Source organism: Apteryx mantelli, chromosome 13 (assembly GCF_036417845.1).
Source record: "Apteryx mantelli isolate bAptMan1 chromosome 13, bAptMan1.hap1, whole genome shotgun sequence".
NCBI lineage: Eukaryota > Metazoa > Chordata > Aves > Apterygiformes > Apterygidae > Apteryx > Apteryx mantelli.
Window position 1 is genome coordinate 13,353,257 of NC_089990.1, and position 16,781 is coordinate 13,370,037.

The following is a 16,781-nucleotide window of genomic DNA, read 5'->3' on the forward strand; positions in this document are numbered from 1 at the left end:
ATCCACCTCCTAGGGAGTATGGAGGTCGATAAAGCCGTCACGTCCACTGCACCTCTGGTTCAAGGAACAGTGTGAGCACAAGGCCTGTAAGTGGGCAGCTGAAGCTGTTTCAAGTGCCTGGCCCCCTTACTTCCCCCGTGAGCTCTCTGCCTTCCCTTTCTGTGTGGCTACCACCGTGGCCCGGGGTCAGGACACCACTGAGGAGCCATTCAGCTTGCTGGGATCGCTGGAAAGCGGTCACTGAGGCAAATTCAGCTATCCTTCGAAGAACACGTGTGATGAAGTAGAGGCACACTGGCACTGCCCTTCTATGTACAAATCTAACCCACCATAAACTTCTTGCAAATGAGCAGCTCCTCATTGTGGAGGGCTTTTCAATGTGTACACTATTTTAATCCTACTCCATTATACCAGAAGTGTGCTCAGATGCTATTCTGATGGACTCTAGAAATACCCATGCAAATATTAATCAAGGGCAGCTTTTTGAGATGCTTTTGTCAAAACTTCCATCATTCAAAGGCTGAATAAATAAAAATACCCAGAAGAACCCCAAGGGATGTTTCAGCAGAAATACACATATTAATCTCTTTTCCTCACCAAGAAACATTATAAGCAAGTAGATATGCAGTAATCTGCCTTCATGAAAGTCTTATAATAATCCCAGAGTTTAGGCCTGAGGTATGAGGTTTAACATCCCTTCTCACAAGGTCAATTAACATTAATAATTCATCCTTCTCTAAGGCTTGCTAATTTACTGGCCTTGGTGATGTCTTGTGGCAATGAGTTCCACATTTAATTAGATGCTGCATAAGAAATTACTTCCTTTTAGTAGTTTTGAATAATCCAGCTTCACGGATGCCTTGTGTCATGAGGCAGAGAGCAGATGCACATGATAAACATGATCTCCCTTGGTGTCATTCAAACTTTTCAGCTTTCTCCTTAGTTAACTACAAATCCGAAATGGTTATAGGATAAGAGGTATCAGTGTAGAAAGGCTGTGCTTTGTCTGTTTTCTCAGAGTCCAGAAGGGAGATCAGTGGTGGGGGCTCATTCAGCTTATTTAGCTGGAAGTAGGCAACTATTCCATCTAACGCAGATGTAGGTTGAGAGTGGTGCTTAGTTCATAGGACCTGCAGAGCTGAACTGGGAAATTATTTCCACATTATGGTGAACTTCAGTAGTTTGGAATTTGGCTCTCACTCCCTTTGGATCAAAACCAAAAGAAAAGAAATGTAATTTGCACACAGGGAAGAGGAGGGTACCTTGTTCCCAGGCAAGATATGGGGAAGCCCAGACAGACAAGCAGCAGCAAATCTGGAAAGCTGAGAGCTGTTTTCAGTTTGCCATAAGCCTGCAAATCCTCCCTAAACCAGGACCCTTGGGTGTTAAGTCCAGGACCAGAGTGTCCAAGTCTTTTGCTTGCATGTGGCCTGCCTTACAGACTAGAGTTTGCCAGATCCACAGGAGCCTGCAGTCAGAGAAACCAGAGCTTTCAGACTCCCAGCAGATCGGCAGGAGTGGCGCAAGGAAGCAGGACAGGACACCTGGCAGCAGACACCACCGCTGTCTTCCCAAATTTGAGTCCCACGCCCCAGGAATCATCTGGTGATGAATGAAAAGCATCTCTGAGTTCTCCACCAATGCAGGTCCTGCTGAGGCAGTGCTGAAGAGGCAGCATTACCTACTGAAGACCGGGAGGGCAATGGGAAGCTGCTCTTCCCACTTACTTATCTAATAAACTTACAGAAAAACCACAGGTGCGTAACCCATCCTGTGAGTCTGAACCACCCATAGGTATGCTCTCTGTCCATTCCTGATGATGCCAGAAATTGCATGTATGAAATACTTTGGTCGTGTTATCATTAACAATAATGCCATCATTAATAACACTGTTAATAAAATACCAGAAGACACTAGCCACACAAAGGACTGTTCTTTAGCTCTGTACACACCTCCTCGCAGGGGCTGATCAGGGTACTTACAGCTCCCAAATTTCAGCGGGCAAGCATGCACATCCATTGGGAAGTCCTCCAGGTGCATGGGGCACTCTGCGTGAATCGTTAGCCTACAACACAAAGAACAGGCATGATCAAAAACACATGGCCATGGAGGCTCCCACCTGGCCCTTCTGCCATGGCATCATTGCCCTGCATCTGTCAAAGGCGACAAAAGCTTCAATGTGGTCACTAACTGTGGGTCTCTGGGCAGCAGGCCATCAGCTGTGGAGAGAACAGCAGGCATGCAGATCTGGCCACCTTTCCCATTTTATAAACTCAACCCTATTGACAGAGTTCATCTTTATTCACTCAGTGCAATCAGAAAATCTGCCAAAGCCCAGGACTTCTGTTTGCTTATGCACTGTGCACAAAGAGCTCATTAATGCCTGGTGCAACCTGTGCCAGGGGACAACTCATGGACCAGGCTGGAAAGCAAAGAGCAAGGGCTTCCAGTGACACAGAACATGGCCTTTTCTTCCAGATGGTTGGAAGGAGCCGAGGGCTGATAGATTATTTAGTCAGGAAACCACACTGTTGCTGGGCTTGTTGAACAAAGTTAACCACTGGAGGAAAACAGAGTCATGAAGTCACAGCTGTTGCACCTCTGAGCATGGGGGCTGGTGGGAGAGAAGCAGCTTAGCCTCTCTCCCCAGCTCTTCCCTTTCGCTCATGGCACTGCAGAGGATGCATGCAGGAAAATGCACAACTGTGTGTTCTGGTGCTATCTGGAGGAGTGTAGGACAGCTTGTGCACGTTACACATCCACCAAATCTCTGTGGGATACCTTGTCATGAAGTGGTTGCTTGAGGGAGGCACAACTATGATAAGAGCAAGCTAGAGAACATAGGGCCAGATATAAAAGGATCTGTTGCAAAAGGCTCTAATAAAGAGTAGCTCTAAACTCATGGTCTTTCTTGGAGTACTGTAAAACCTGCAGCTTTGGAAGGGGAGCAGGACATGTCAAATATGATCTCTAAAGGATCTGTTTGGTCAGTAAAGGAAACCACTTCTGATGGCTCAGCAAAGTAACAAATAAAATGTGGCAGGAGCAACAGACAGATGCAAAGGGCAAGCGAACAGAACTAAGGCTGAAGGTGGCTTGTGGAAAAGTCAGGTCAAGAGGAATAGGGGAAAGCTTCTATTGAGCCACTTTCCTCTAACTGAAAAATAGCCTTTTAACAAACTGAAAAGTTTCAGGTAAGTTATTCTGCACAGAGAAAAACTCAGGCTTAGGTGAATACAAAACAAACCCTGCAAAAAAATAAAGGATTCAGATTTTGTTTAAGCAGAAAAAGTAAAATTTGGGTTTCTTTCATGTGGACAAACCTTAAATGATTCTGGAAAAGAAGTTGTTTTTTAAAGTTGGCATCAAAGAGTTTTGATGGCCAAAAACAAGCACATCCCAAATCACTCTAAGAAATCTCTTTGGGAAAATAAAATAGAAGCAATGTGGTATGGGGGCTATGGGGGTCTCTGCGGCCACACAGGCTGGGCGCCTGCCAGCTGCCTCGTGCCCGGCCAGCCTGCCCAGCTTGGGCCCTGTGAGGATAGATGCTGCAGCGATGGTTGTTGCAGAGCGGCAGATGGTGCTGTGACAAGCAGGACCCGTGCTCTGTGCAAGGCACAAGAAAAGCAGCTGCACAACCGCTTGCTGCTGGCTGTGAGTGCACTGAAGAGACTGTGCTGGAAACTCCCCACCAGCTAGGAAGTTTGCTCTGGCAGGTGAGGACGTGAACCTTGCGATTTCAGAGCTGGGTATTGACCCACATCCAACCTGAAGGTCATGGCAGCTTTAACCCCCAGGAATCCTTATCTTCCTTCAGGGCTAAGATACACTCCTGGAAAGAGCTTTGGAGCATCCCTGCTCCTGCACTTCCCTCAGCTGCTTTTCGGTGGGTCCCAGGAAAGCGCACAACATGGGATGTACCACCAGAGAAACCTAACTTTCTCCAGTCCTCCATGTCTCCCTTTCATCTCGTCAAATCTGTAAGACTTGAAGACACACCTGCTTCTTTTAAAGGATCTGTGAGAGCTGGCATCCCTGACCAGACCTCCCTACAACGGACAGGCAGAGACATTACATGAAGAAGCAGAGAAGAAGAGCTGGAAGCTGCCATAACTTCATTGGGGCCAAACCCTCCTGCATGACCAGGAGCACCCACAGTAGAGGTTTAAAATCCAGACTGTGCCTCAGTGAATTTGCCTTCACAATGTTGGAGAGCTGAAGCATGCCATCCCCTTGCAGTGGTCACAGGGGTAGAGCGCAGCAGAGCAGATTATACCATGGGGAAATCTAAGACCTATTCTTGTACAAGCTTGGCAAAGGAAAGAGGAAAGTACAGTTTCCCATAAGCCTTCTGAACCCTTCCCCACTGTGCTTCAGTGATACCTCCCTGTCTCTTAATGCAACAGAGGTAAATGTTCATTTCTGCTCTTTTCAAAGCCAGACACCACTGACCTGTCTCCACTGGGTACATCCACCCCACAGGGAGAACAGGCACCACTGCGCATTGGGAGCTACCCCACACGGAGAGAGCTGGAAAAAAACAACTCCGCGATCAGGACAGGCTCAGTTCTGGTAAACAGCTCCTAACTATTCAGCAGCAGCAAGACATGGTCCCACAGTCCCCCCAGGGACTAGCTACATGGAAGCCCCGAGGGGTTGGCTGTTAAGTCACCATTCACTCTTGGGTCCCAAGGGCTCTCAACCAACCCGGCCATGGCTGAAGCAGTGCTTCGTACTCTGGCCAGGGTAATCAAAGCAAGTTTAACGGGTCTACAGAGGCAGTCTCCACCTGTGATAGAGACCACTGGGTGCTTACAGAGGAGTAGAAGATCCAGGTGCATTCAGAGCAGTCTGCTCCTTGCTCTTCTCTCCGAGCACCCAATGGCTTACAGTTTCCGTGATTCAAGGCTGCATCCAGACTACTGCGTGCTCTGGAGACCAAGGGCCTTCCCTTCTCTGAGTCTGACAAATCCTTTCTAAACCCATGTATACAGCTAGCAACCACCCTGCCCTGTGGGAATTGTTCTACTGACCAAGAGCTGACAACAAATTTCTGCCTGCATTACGGCCTGCCCCAGCTTGGCTTTCTCAGCCTGCCAGAGACCCACCATGTGGTTCAAAGTAACTTCCTTGGAAACAAATTGCTCCTTCTGACTTGTGCTATTCTTCACCTCTGGACCTAGTGTACCTGTTTTCCACAACACAGAAGCAGAGATGATCACTTAGGATCTCATCCAAAATCCACTGAAGTCAATGGAAAGACTGACAGTGATTTCCACAAGCCTACAATCACACTGCTGAAATGATTTTCTCCTGGGGACTCAAATGCCACCACCAACCAACTGCTCCTTCCATTTGATGCCTCTCTTTTGTAATCTGGATGAAGATTAGGATTTCAAGAAGCAGGTATAAAAACCTGGCAGCAAACAGCAGATGAGGCAGCTTTGCTCCTTCTGTTCTGTTCCTTGCGTAATGCTTTCTTCTGTCAGCTAGAAACTTATTTGGGGAACTTCATCGTTTGTAAGCACTTTGAGCATGTCCTCACAATCTCACTGTTCAATTCTTCCTGTTTCCTTTCCAAGTGCAATGGATTTTTTTGCTTCTAATATTTGTCACTGTATTGGCATAAAGATAATGTTGGTGCCTTTGCGCACAAAATTCAGCATTTCCCCTGCCTCCCTCAGGAGGTCATGCAAGCCTTTTCCTTTTAACCTTCCTTTTCCTTCCTTGGCTTCACTGATTGCTTTATTGTTTCAAAAGGATCTTAGCTGGGTGTCCCCAAAGTCAGTCTTTCCAAAGGACCTCACCTCCTGATCTGCGCTTTTCTTCTGACAAGTTCCAAATTCCCCAAAACCCGAAAGGTCTTTTTCATCCACTGGACCAGTTGCAAGTTTTGGCTGTAATTAACAGCCCCTGGGAAAGGCTGAACACAGACAGCTCAAAGGTGCCAGGCTGCAGGTCCAGTGCTAGAGTACCATTTAATGTTGCCAGAAACGCCACCAAGGCCTTTGGCCTGGCTCTGCCCTCACCAAGGCCAGGACAGCAGCAGAAATCAGCTGGGCACAAGCCAGCCCTGGCCATGCCTTCCCGCCTGCTCCAGGCCATGGAGTTTACAAGAGTAAGTGCTGTCAAGGGAAAGAGTTGTGTGGGAAAGTAGTAGTCACAATTTTAAAACTAAAGTATGTTTTGTTAGCTGAACCAGTAAACAATGACAAAAACACAATAAATCCATCAACAAACCACTGAAAAAGCAACTTAATCTGCCACCTTCTCCACAAACTGAAGGAGTTTTTAAGTCTCCTGAAATTAAATAAAAAAGGAACAGCCAAATCACTCCAGCACAATGAGTCTGTTCAGCAATTTTGGCTGGTCAGAAGTCAGCACATTTACAGATAACTTGTGAAGAGAGTGAGCTTTCTTGCCGAAGGGGAAAGGCATACAGGCATTCCCTCTCTCGGATGTTCTCCCTTGCCCGCGCTCCTTTTGCCATGGCCTCACGTGTGCAGGGCGCGCTGGCTCTCCGAGATGTCTTTCCCATGGCTCCACTGCTGTGTGCTGCTGCTCGTTCCTCTGTGGTCCTCAGTCCCTGACACCCCTCGGCTATCTACTGCCCCTCCCCGGGTCCTTCTCCTCCAGCCCTTCTTACACACACTCAGCTTTCAGAGCACTAAATAGCAGAGATATTTATGGGGGTTGCGAAATCAGTCGCTGCTCAGGAGCATACACATCACCCCCCCTTCTGCTTTACTTCCAGCCTTTCCTGCACCAGCCTGTTTCTGGCTAAGAAGTCCTCAGCACCATATGCTTTGCCTAATGAAATGTCAAAATGTCAGACTAAGAGGAATGCATCTCACTTCCCAGGCAATTACCACAGCCTCTGCAGCATACGGGTAAAAGAGCCTGTTGCAGAAATGCTCTTTACCCCGACCCTATACAAGGGAGCTTATGGCCAGGTAACCTCAGAGGTTTGCTTCATTACTCTGACATGCTGTTCAAGTCCAGACATCTGAGCCCTGAAATGTCATTTTAAAGCCTAAACAGCATGTGAAAAATGGCCACGCTGCCAACAATCGCATAATCCAGCTGTTCTATCCTTCGGCTCATCTGTCCCACTCACTAGCAATAACTAATTCAGAACTGTCTTGAAATCAGACTGCAAACTCCTTGTGCTCTCTCATTGCTTTGCTGGCACAACTGCGCCAAAAGTGGAACATCCAGGAAAGAACCCATGCTTTTCTCTTTAAAGTCATAGGAAGTCCTTTGAACTGCTCAACACAATGGCAAGAAGCGTGAATCAGGCTAAACATACCTCTCCCAGGGCTGACAGTACAACAAACCTCTTCAGCTTCGTTCTCATGGTTACCAGGAGCTTAGCAAAGCCTTTGATGTGTCATTAGAGCCCCTGTCGTTACCTGCGTCGTGCTGCAGGATAAGCTAGAGTCTCAGTCCAATTTTTGGGATGCAAATGTAATAATCCCTTGGTGTATATGTGGTACAAAAACATGACAGCACCCTGCACAGCAGAACTGACTTTGTTTATGCCAAGGATATTGCTCGAGTCTTGTCCTGATTTTTCCTCTAGGAGGTTCGTTGATAATCACAGTCAGGTCAAATAGGTAGTGTTTACGGTTTAGACTGTGTGCAAATCTAGGTTAGGTTTAATTGCTCAGGTTTGAGTTTGAAGCCAAATTGCTTCTAGGATCCCTCTCTGTCTGGATCTGACAGCACTGAATTCTCATTACATCCTCCCCCAGGCCCAGGAGATTTCAGCCCATGATGGCAGATAAGGAGATCTCTGCAGGGAGATAAGGTGATCTCTGAAGATTTGTGCCTCCTGGGATGGCTTCTTTACAAGAGTTTGCCTGCATAAAACCAAACCTAGAAAATAGGTCATTTCTGCCTCTGGACCCACTCTGGAAACTGTATGGCAGAAAAAAGCTTCAAACTGGCTGTGCACATCTTATATATTCAAATGCTCATGTGGTTAGCATGCTAGCTTTGGTTTGCTCAGGTTCATTTACATTGTTGTCTAGAACTAACCCCAATGCAGGCTCAAGCCAAACTAGCTGTCTGTCCACATTACCAAGAAGCTGGTGCAGGGATGTTCGAGCTGGTATTCTTGCAAAAACTGAATTATGGTTGCACCTCAAGTTTACAGCCCCCTCCATCATGTGGATGGTTTTGCATGCTGCAGCCTCCAGCTATCCCCAGGTGCCCAGGAGTGAAGACACCAGGTAGTAAAGGCATCCCAGAGCCTTTGGTAGCAGAGACCCAACAAGGCCCTGGGATTTCAAAGAGAAGCCTGGAGATCACAAACTCCTGAGCATGCTGCAGCAGGTACAGGACTTGCTGCCAGGGGTGTAATGGCACCAGTGGGGCTGCCTGCATGATGCTGTTATGCTGGGCAGAGTCTGGGCACCTTTGTGCCAAGCCTTCTCCACTGTCCTGCCTTCACCTCAGCAAGGGGTTCACCGGCTGTCCTTTTCAAGTCCTCACACACTGCTGCTGAGGACTTCACTTTGTCTTCAGTAAAACAGGTTCTTAAGGTAAAGTCTTTGGGCATGCAGTTGAATGCGTCAGCCCAGCAGTTAGAGAAAACATACTTTGAGTGCATAACTTGAGCAAATATTGTCTGGGAACCACTCTGACAATAACCATGAAGCCTCAACATGCCATTCCGACAGTCGCTGTGAAGAGCAGAAGAGCTCTTTAAAGCCTAGATTCACAAAGCTGAATCCCATTGGTACAGCACCAAGCTTTCACTGTTTTCATGTGTTTCAAGGCCAGGAAGAACCAGGAGATTATCTATGTCCTTCACACAATTTGAGCCAGAGATTTCATCCAGAGATTGCTGCAGCAGCTGAGTTTTTGTCTGTACCTTAAGTAAATCCACAAGCAATTCCCAGTTCGTTGCACTCAGCTCTGACACCAGAGTGTCGAGGCCCTATCAGGGCTTTTGCGAACTACTCAGATCTTGTAGAAGCTCCAAAAACAAGACTGCAGAGGCAGGGCTACATAATAAAACTGTGTTCTTCCCCTGACCCTCTAAGGCATGCAGAATAGCAGGGAAGAGGCAGAGGGAACAGTAAACCTGTCCATTACTAAGCAGCCGGAGGGAGTAGAATAGAGAAATACGATTTTCTGCTGCAGTCACAACGGCCATCTTGTCACCCAGGTGCCAAGGCCTGAGTCAGCGATCAGAAGTTTGCACTGTGAGGTTACACCAATCTGCAAGAAGGTTGTGTTGTGACAAAAAGAAATCCTTGGATGCTCAGCTACAGCTGGCTTGTAACTCCTTGAAGCTCAGGTCAGTGATAAAGAGGCTTTCTCCAGGAGCTACAAATATTGTCACACAGGTGTAATTTTGCTGGATGCCTGTGTCAGAGTTGCTGTTTCACCAGAGCAACTTCATCTATAAATGCAAACCTTGACTAAGAGAAGTTGGCTTTCACAGCATGATAAATAGCAAGAGATGTGCCTCTAATTGCTCATCAGCAGAGCTGATCCCTCAAGGGTATTGCCCAGTACAAGGTAAAGGAGTGGGAAATGTATCAGGAGTCAAACTGCATGGCAACGTACCAGTCTAGACTGAACCTGCAAGGCACAGCCTGGAAAAGGCGCAGCACATGGTCCTACCAGCACAGGGAAAATCTGACAGAGGTCCAAACTTGCCTCAAAACTCCCTAGTCAGCAAGACAGTGTGCCAAACCAGTGGCAAAGACAGATGGGACCCTGGTCTCTGAGCTTCAGTCTGATACACAGCCCTGGATCATCCAGTCCATGTCCTTATATCTTCTTCCTTCTGGACCCCCATCCAAAAAACCTGCCAAAAAATTGCGTGTCCCAGGGCAGGCATCTCCTTTGGCAGCATGGAGAAGAGCAACCATCAGATATGCCTGTTCTGGATGTCTCAGACAGGAAACCTTGCGGAGCCCTGTGCCGTCCCTGACACACTATCTGGTGCGGTGGGCTGTGCTTTCCTGTCTGGCCAGGACTAACTGCATCTCCAGCTTTGGGTATCTCTGTGTGGGCTCTTAGCTACTTGCAAAGCCTTAGAGGTATCTACGGAAAAGTTACCTCCCTGATTACCTTGCATTTAAGGGGCGCAACAGCAGACACACAGGCCCAGACTCTCCTTCATCCATCTGTTCCTTAGCAGGGGGCTAAACTGAAGGGTTTGTTGAATTGATTTAAAAATCCTGTAACTTCACTTCCTTCAAGAGGTTCATTCCCAACAGTCTATTGATGCTGCCATCCCAACACCTTCCAGTGTTACTGCCCAGCTCTAAGTGCAAGAGCAAATCCAATACTTTCTCAGCCAGGCAACATTTGCTGAATCTAATGGTTGTTTGTTGAATAAAGAACAAGTGAAATGACATAAAAGGCCTAACACAAGGTCCTTTTTTGCTGCCTTATACTAATAGCTCCTATAGGATTTTACCATTAGACAATGATACAGACGGTGGGGAGTTTTAGTCACCCACAGGTGACTAAGGGCCAGACAGCCAGGAGCAGTACTGAGCCCTTCAGCTAAAATGGGCTTCCCCCTTCATTTACCCCATATGCCTCAGTGCCCTTATCTGTAACGTGAGATCACTGATGTTTGGAGACCTAGGCCTCCAGGGTGCTGGCAGGATTAGCTCACATCAGAGAACTGCTGCACAAACGCAGTGTTGTTTATTAGCGATAGCTTGCAAACTTGCTGACATGATGCAGATTCACAGCCAGCTCTGCTATGAAGAGAGGAAATTCTGTCTGGTCCTTAAAAGCAGGTGACTGTGCAGCATCTTAGTACACAGAATCCTCAATGAAGTGTGTTATTAGTTAGGATCTGCTTGGAGATGGATGCACAGAAAACAATTTTTGAAAACAAAGATTTACACCTCTCTATAAACACCTCAATATCTTTCTCTTGTGTCTATTAGTAGCTTGTTGTTTCATTTATAGGTCTGCTTACCTTGGAAGGTAAATTAGCACAGCAACCCCAAGTGGCAAACATTATCTACATGGGTGGATAGCTTTCAAGCATACAGGAACATCTGACTAGTGTATGTATGCAGGGACCTGGAAGACCCTGGCCCAGGAGAAACAAGCTTACCTCATAGTGTACAAGAGGGTGCCATTGTCCACCAGGCGCAGCAGCTTGTTGGGTGTTGTCATGTTATGGGCTACAGACTTCTTGCCATTGTGGAAGAAGGTATCAGGAGTCCAGATCTTACTGGCCAGCAGGTTGTTCAGGGGAAGTATCTTCATGGGCCCATCAAACTTCAGCCTCTCATCTCTCCAGGACTGCCGGAAAAAGACATCAATGGTGTATTCCTTTGTGGAGAGAGGAGAGAAAAATAACTCTAGGTAAAAACCTAGCTCTTCATTGCAAGCAAGGTGGTTGAAGAAATAATAAATGTCTTCAGTCACTGGGTATACTGTATTTGGCACTCTCTGGTTGATAATGAAGCATGATGCAACAAGAACTCGGGATTAACAACAGCAGAGAAAATTGTGGAGGATAAAGGACATTTGCTGTCTTTTGTATGATGACTTTAACACAACACCAAAATTTGCATCTCGGTGTTTCTGACAGACTGCAGACATGCTGCAACATAGCCTACAGTGGAAAGTGGCCATTTCTGGGGTAGCCCTGCTTCTCCGTGCCACACCACTGTCTTTATACAGACCTCGCAGGAGAGGGAACTGTGGTATGCAACTGCACAAGAATTTGAACAGGCAAAAATCAAGTTACCGAAGATGGAAATTGGGCAGGATACTGATAACTCCACCCTTACACCTAAAACAAAGTTTCAGGACACTATTTTAATGATGTGCTTCCCTCAGCCATCTCCACACATCTCCTTTAAGTGAAGCACTGAATCAAGGCCTTCACAAACTTGTCATTACAAGATCCTGTGACTTCTTTTTTTTTTTTTAAGCCTGCATAAGCATAAAAACCTATTTATGAGCCCAAACTCCAATTGGGGTGATCAGATGTCACCTCTTTGCAATCCCGCAGCCAGGGCCAGCTTCCAGCAGTGCTGCTGACAAATTTGATTTTTGCCATCCGAGCAGAAAAGCAAAAAGGCAAAAAGGCCAAAAAAAAAAAAAAAAAAGTCACACCTGAACTGATGGGAACAACATAACACCATGGGCCAGGAGTGGGCAAAACAGCTGGTCTTCAGCACGTTGCTCCCCGCCTTTGCCCCTCTCCCACTGTTGGGACACCCATGAACCCCAGCTCTCCCTCCCATGCCCCGGCAGCAGCGCAGCCCCAGCCTTGGGGCAGGGGCAGGACACTGAAGCACCGGCACCACTGGCTCTGCAGATTCACCTGTGATTAGGAGCTGAGGGCTGTTGGGTGACCATGTCCCGCCGAGCTGCTTGCTTCTCTCCAAAGGGGAGCTGTGCCAAAGGCACCAAAGCCATGCCAGGGCAAAACTAAATTAATGTGTGTGGCGTATGGGAGCACCATTCCCACTAACCCAAACCAGCCTGTACCCGCTCAAGGCTGGCATCACCTGAGGGAACTGCACGAGTCAGTTGGCATCAACTTCACCACTGTCCGGGCAGGAAGGCAGCCTGCAGCCGCTCGCCCAAGCTACATGCACCTCAGCTTGCTAATGAAGCAGGGCTCATTAGCTCATGAGGCTGGCAGAGAAAGATGGGGACTTTGGAAAATCTGTTCCAGTTCTTGTTGCAATGCCGCTGTGGATTCATAGTTGTTATTTATGGGTTCCTGGAGGCTGCAGGACTAACTAAACTTATCTCTGTGAATGATTTCTTTCCTGCAGCTCTTCTCGGCAGCATTTAAGAGCTGCAGCACATCAGTTTCCTATAGGTCATAGAAATTTCTGCAAGATTTTGCAGCAGATGGTAGCTAAGTGAAAGCATCTAAGTGAAGAAACTCATTCCTGCTCCCCGGCCACACAGGCGCTCCTGCCCAAATGTGAGGTTTCTGGATTCTGGCTTGGGGAAAGGAAAGAGAAGATCCTACTGTCCCACAGACTCTGTCCTGTACAAGATACTCTGCTCCCTCATGGAAGATCATCCTCCCCTTGGGGTTTTAAGCTCAGTAAAGAAACCAAAACAAAAGACTGAGTCTGTGTGCAGCTGCAGGAGGCAGGTTTGGGAAAAGCCCTTATCAGGAGAAGAGCTATCTTTTTCAGAACCTTCTGCTCTTATTAAAAAAAACAACCAATGAAACAAACAAAAAACCTTTTATAACACCTTCCTAGGTCCTGTTTTTCTTCTTTTATGTTAAGGAATCATTCCTGAAGGAAAGAGAAATCGTGTTGAGATCCTACCCCTCTTCTCTAGCCTTCTTTCCAGGAGAGCATCAATTCCAAGTCCCAGCTTCCAAGGAACATGCCTAGCTCTAGGTCATGTTTGTCTTCCCTCTATGGAAATAACCAAACCCATCAAGACTCAGTCCTCCTTCGGAGTCTGCCCTCCAAAGCATAAAATTCCCTTGACTTTTTTTTTTTTTTCCATTTCCTGGGAACTAAGGCAAAGCTGAAAAGCTCACTACTCAACATTTGGGCATATGTCAGGTCCAATCAGGCTCGACTTTAAGAGTCAAATGGAAAGCGAGATTAGAAGTCCTTGGAGCATCTTGGGGAAAAGGTCCGCATGTTCTCCTCCATGGTTAGTAACCAGCTGCTCTCCTCCATTCTCCGCAGCAACTTTACCTGCCTCTCTTCCATCATCATAATTACAGCCTCTGTCTGCATCAAGTTGCACAAGAAAGGCTTTCCATCGCAATGAGTAATGGCTGTGGGAGGGACGGGAGCAAGATCATCAGGCAGATGTGAGAGTGGAAGGAGGGACTTTCCCACTTCCTGAGATAAAAGGAACCACAACAGAAGAGCGGGGTCTCCCCACGCTTCCCAAGGAGATGAGGTTTCTCCCTCTCACATTTCTGACTGCATTTAACACCAGGACTGCATGCTAAAACACATTTGCTATGCATTTGTAAAATACACGGAACTAAAGCACGCAAGGGGGGAAATAATTTATTATTCTTTAACTGTCTTCCTAATTTTAAATTCATTTTGTCAAATCACATTGCAGAGAATACCTTCCTCTTTTCAATACCTCATATTTCTTCTTCACAGTTCATTATACACACTCCCTTAATCAAATATGCTCCACCTTGGAAGTAATTATCAGATACTCCCCAAGGGCTGAGATTGCTGAATATATTATGTGTCTCCACTGTGGTATGAAAGAAAGTGAGATAGAGAGAGAACTCAGATGAGATTAATACTCTTGGCTACAGTGACAGTAAGTTAACTTTTAACCCTGGAGGGAGTGGTCTTTCTAAAGCAATATGGGATCGTGTGATGGGGCTAGCGGCAGCATGAAATGCATTTAATTCTCTTCCAACTCCTTCGCTCGCTAGCATAGGACTGTCAGTGGGGCAGTTGGAGAGATGTTCATGGCCAAGAGAGCACAGCAAATGAAACCCTCCCAGCCTCCGAGGGGCTGGAGGAGACTTCAGGACATTGCTCCTGCCTGCGAGAGCAATGCAAGCTCCCTGCCTCGGATGGGATCCCTCCAGCTCCAAACTCTCCTTGGCGTGTCCGAGGGTACCGCAGCACCATGTAACCTCCAGGGCTGGGCAAGCAGGAGGGCCTCAGCCCCTAACGCGTGACTAGCCTCATGCGGCAGCCTTGAAATGTAAAGCAACCACAACCAGTCAACTCTTTTGTGTGGGTCTGGGTGCATGTGGAATACAAGTTGCAAGAAATGCTTTTGAGAAAGCTCACTATTAATTATGCTCCACAGTCCTGTTTTAATTAGAAGACAAACTGTTGTGGGAATACAAGCCTAGATTCAGACCTCAGGCCTTTTCATTAATAATTTTCCCTGAACTTGTCAAAATATTCCAATCAGTTCAGTCTTTTTCTTTCCTCTCTTTTGCCTCCTTTCTGGTTGAAGGACTCAGGACAATTTGTGGGTGGGAATTGCTCTCTCTTGGCACTGCCATCAAAACAGGCCAGATTCAGACACTGCCCATGAAGCACCTTCCTTCCTCCATGCAGTCTGACTGAGGAAGACTGGCTACAATGAAGGCGCTTCTCAAGGCATGTGAGTGTACTACATACTGGTTTTGGTCTCTTGGGCCTGCCTCCCCATTTCATTGCCTCAGGTTGCACTTACAGGAAACAAAAAGACCCTAAAGCCTTCAGACTGCTCAAATGATGCAAAGGTGTTGACTCTCTAAGTTTGCATTTGGCATTATCATTTAGTTTCCAAAAGTTAAAACACATCTAATAAACAATTTGTTTCTATTGCCTGCATCAAGAGAAGATAACCAGGCACATTCCTGCCCATACAGAAAGGATGCTTGGTCATGTTCCTGTCTTTAGGAAAGTCCTGTTTTTGCCCAGATCGGTCAGGGCTGAGAGTGGGACACTGCTGCCACCATTGCCAGACACACCACCCATCCCCTTGGAGGCACACCTTCCTGGCCCATAGCACCTACCATATCCGTGTCTGAGACAGGGCCGAAACTCGTCACGTAAATGTCTGTCTTGACTTCAGTTACGCTGTCTGGGACATAAAAAGAGAAAAAAGCAATTAGAGAACTGAATGCATTTGTACAGGAAAGGCTTTAGCATTTTTTTGCGTGCTGTTTTTTCATGTCAGGTGCCTCCCTGGTGAAACCCTCAACAAGCTGGTATTGTGCTCAGCAGTGTACCCTAAACAATAGCTGATTTTATCATTTATAGTTGAGCAAATTCATCTTTGATGTAGCTATACTGCTTTCCACACTTACACCACAGATGAATATGTCCTGACATATTCAGACTATGTGTATTTATAAATTATATGCAGCTATACAATACATAATGTTGTACAGATCCACATATCTTCAATACAGAGGTAAACCCTGAAATTGTGAAATTCTCTTTAATCTGAAATCCCTTTGTGTCTTCCAGACTGATAAATAGCCTAGCAATGTTCCAACAGTTTTACAAAACACGGGTTTTGTTACAGCTTCATGCTTATCTGTACATAAAAGAATCAATATTCTGATTGCTTTTTACTCCCATCATGTTTGCTGCTTTTCTAAGTGCCTCAACTCCTGAAGAGCAGCTGCTCTTGCAGAGGTGGTATTTATTTGCATCCTATATTCATCTACAGCCAGACTACGCTCCCCTTGCAGATGCTGAAAAACAGTCTCCCTCCGGACACTGCCCCAACAAAATCAGGAAACCTCAATTCCTGCCCTAAGCACTAAAGTTCATGGGCAATTTTAATCCTATGCCTCCAGGTAACGATAAACTGAAGTGCTTTCCAGAACGTGGCTATCATCAGGTATTATTCATGCTGAATAGCACATGCAGCTCTCATTATGACTTCCATCATTATCATCTCAGCATGCCTCCTAAAAGAGGTCTCTGTCATGGCCCTGTTTTGCAAGGAAATAGAGGCACAGGAGGATGGGGTGACTTGCCGTGGTCACCTGTCAGAGAGTACTCTGCCCGCTAGGACATACTAAAAGAGCCAAATGAGGTGCCTTGAGTTTAGCACTGCGTTACCATAAATCTTCATTACTTTAGGGATAGATCATATGATTGTGTTCCTTTTGAATGTTGTTAATTGGCTCAGAGCTGCGTAGAGCTCCAAAAAAAGTTTGTGTTTTATCAGTAGCATCCCATTTTGGCCACTGAAGCAGCTATGTTACTAGCCTGGATGGCCCATTGCTCAATTCAGTTATGGAAATTCTTGTGTCCCTGACAGTTATTTTGCAATATCATGAAGCTTAGTCTTGTGTTTCA

At 46.5% G+C, this 16,781-nt stretch overlaps 1 protein-coding gene across 1 annotated transcript in view; it reads right to left on the reverse strand.

Annotated features, from left to right (window-relative positions):
• The window catches only part of LOC106498557 (gamma-aminobutyric acid type A receptor subunit alpha3), a 75,739-nt gene that overhangs the window by 16,801 nt on the left and 42,157 nt on the right, over positions 1 to 16,781 (reverse strand). The window contains exons 4-6 of the mRNA XM_067303893.1: positions 15,482 to 15,549; positions 11,102 to 11,322; positions 1,983 to 2,065 (exon numbers count right to left, since the gene is read on the reverse strand). Coding sequence (XP_067159994.1) covers positions 1,983 to 2,065; positions 11,102 to 11,322; positions 15,482 to 15,549 — 372 coding nt within the window. The remainder of the gene's footprint in view (positions 1 to 1,982; positions 2,066 to 11,101; positions 11,323 to 15,481; positions 15,550 to 16,781) is intronic.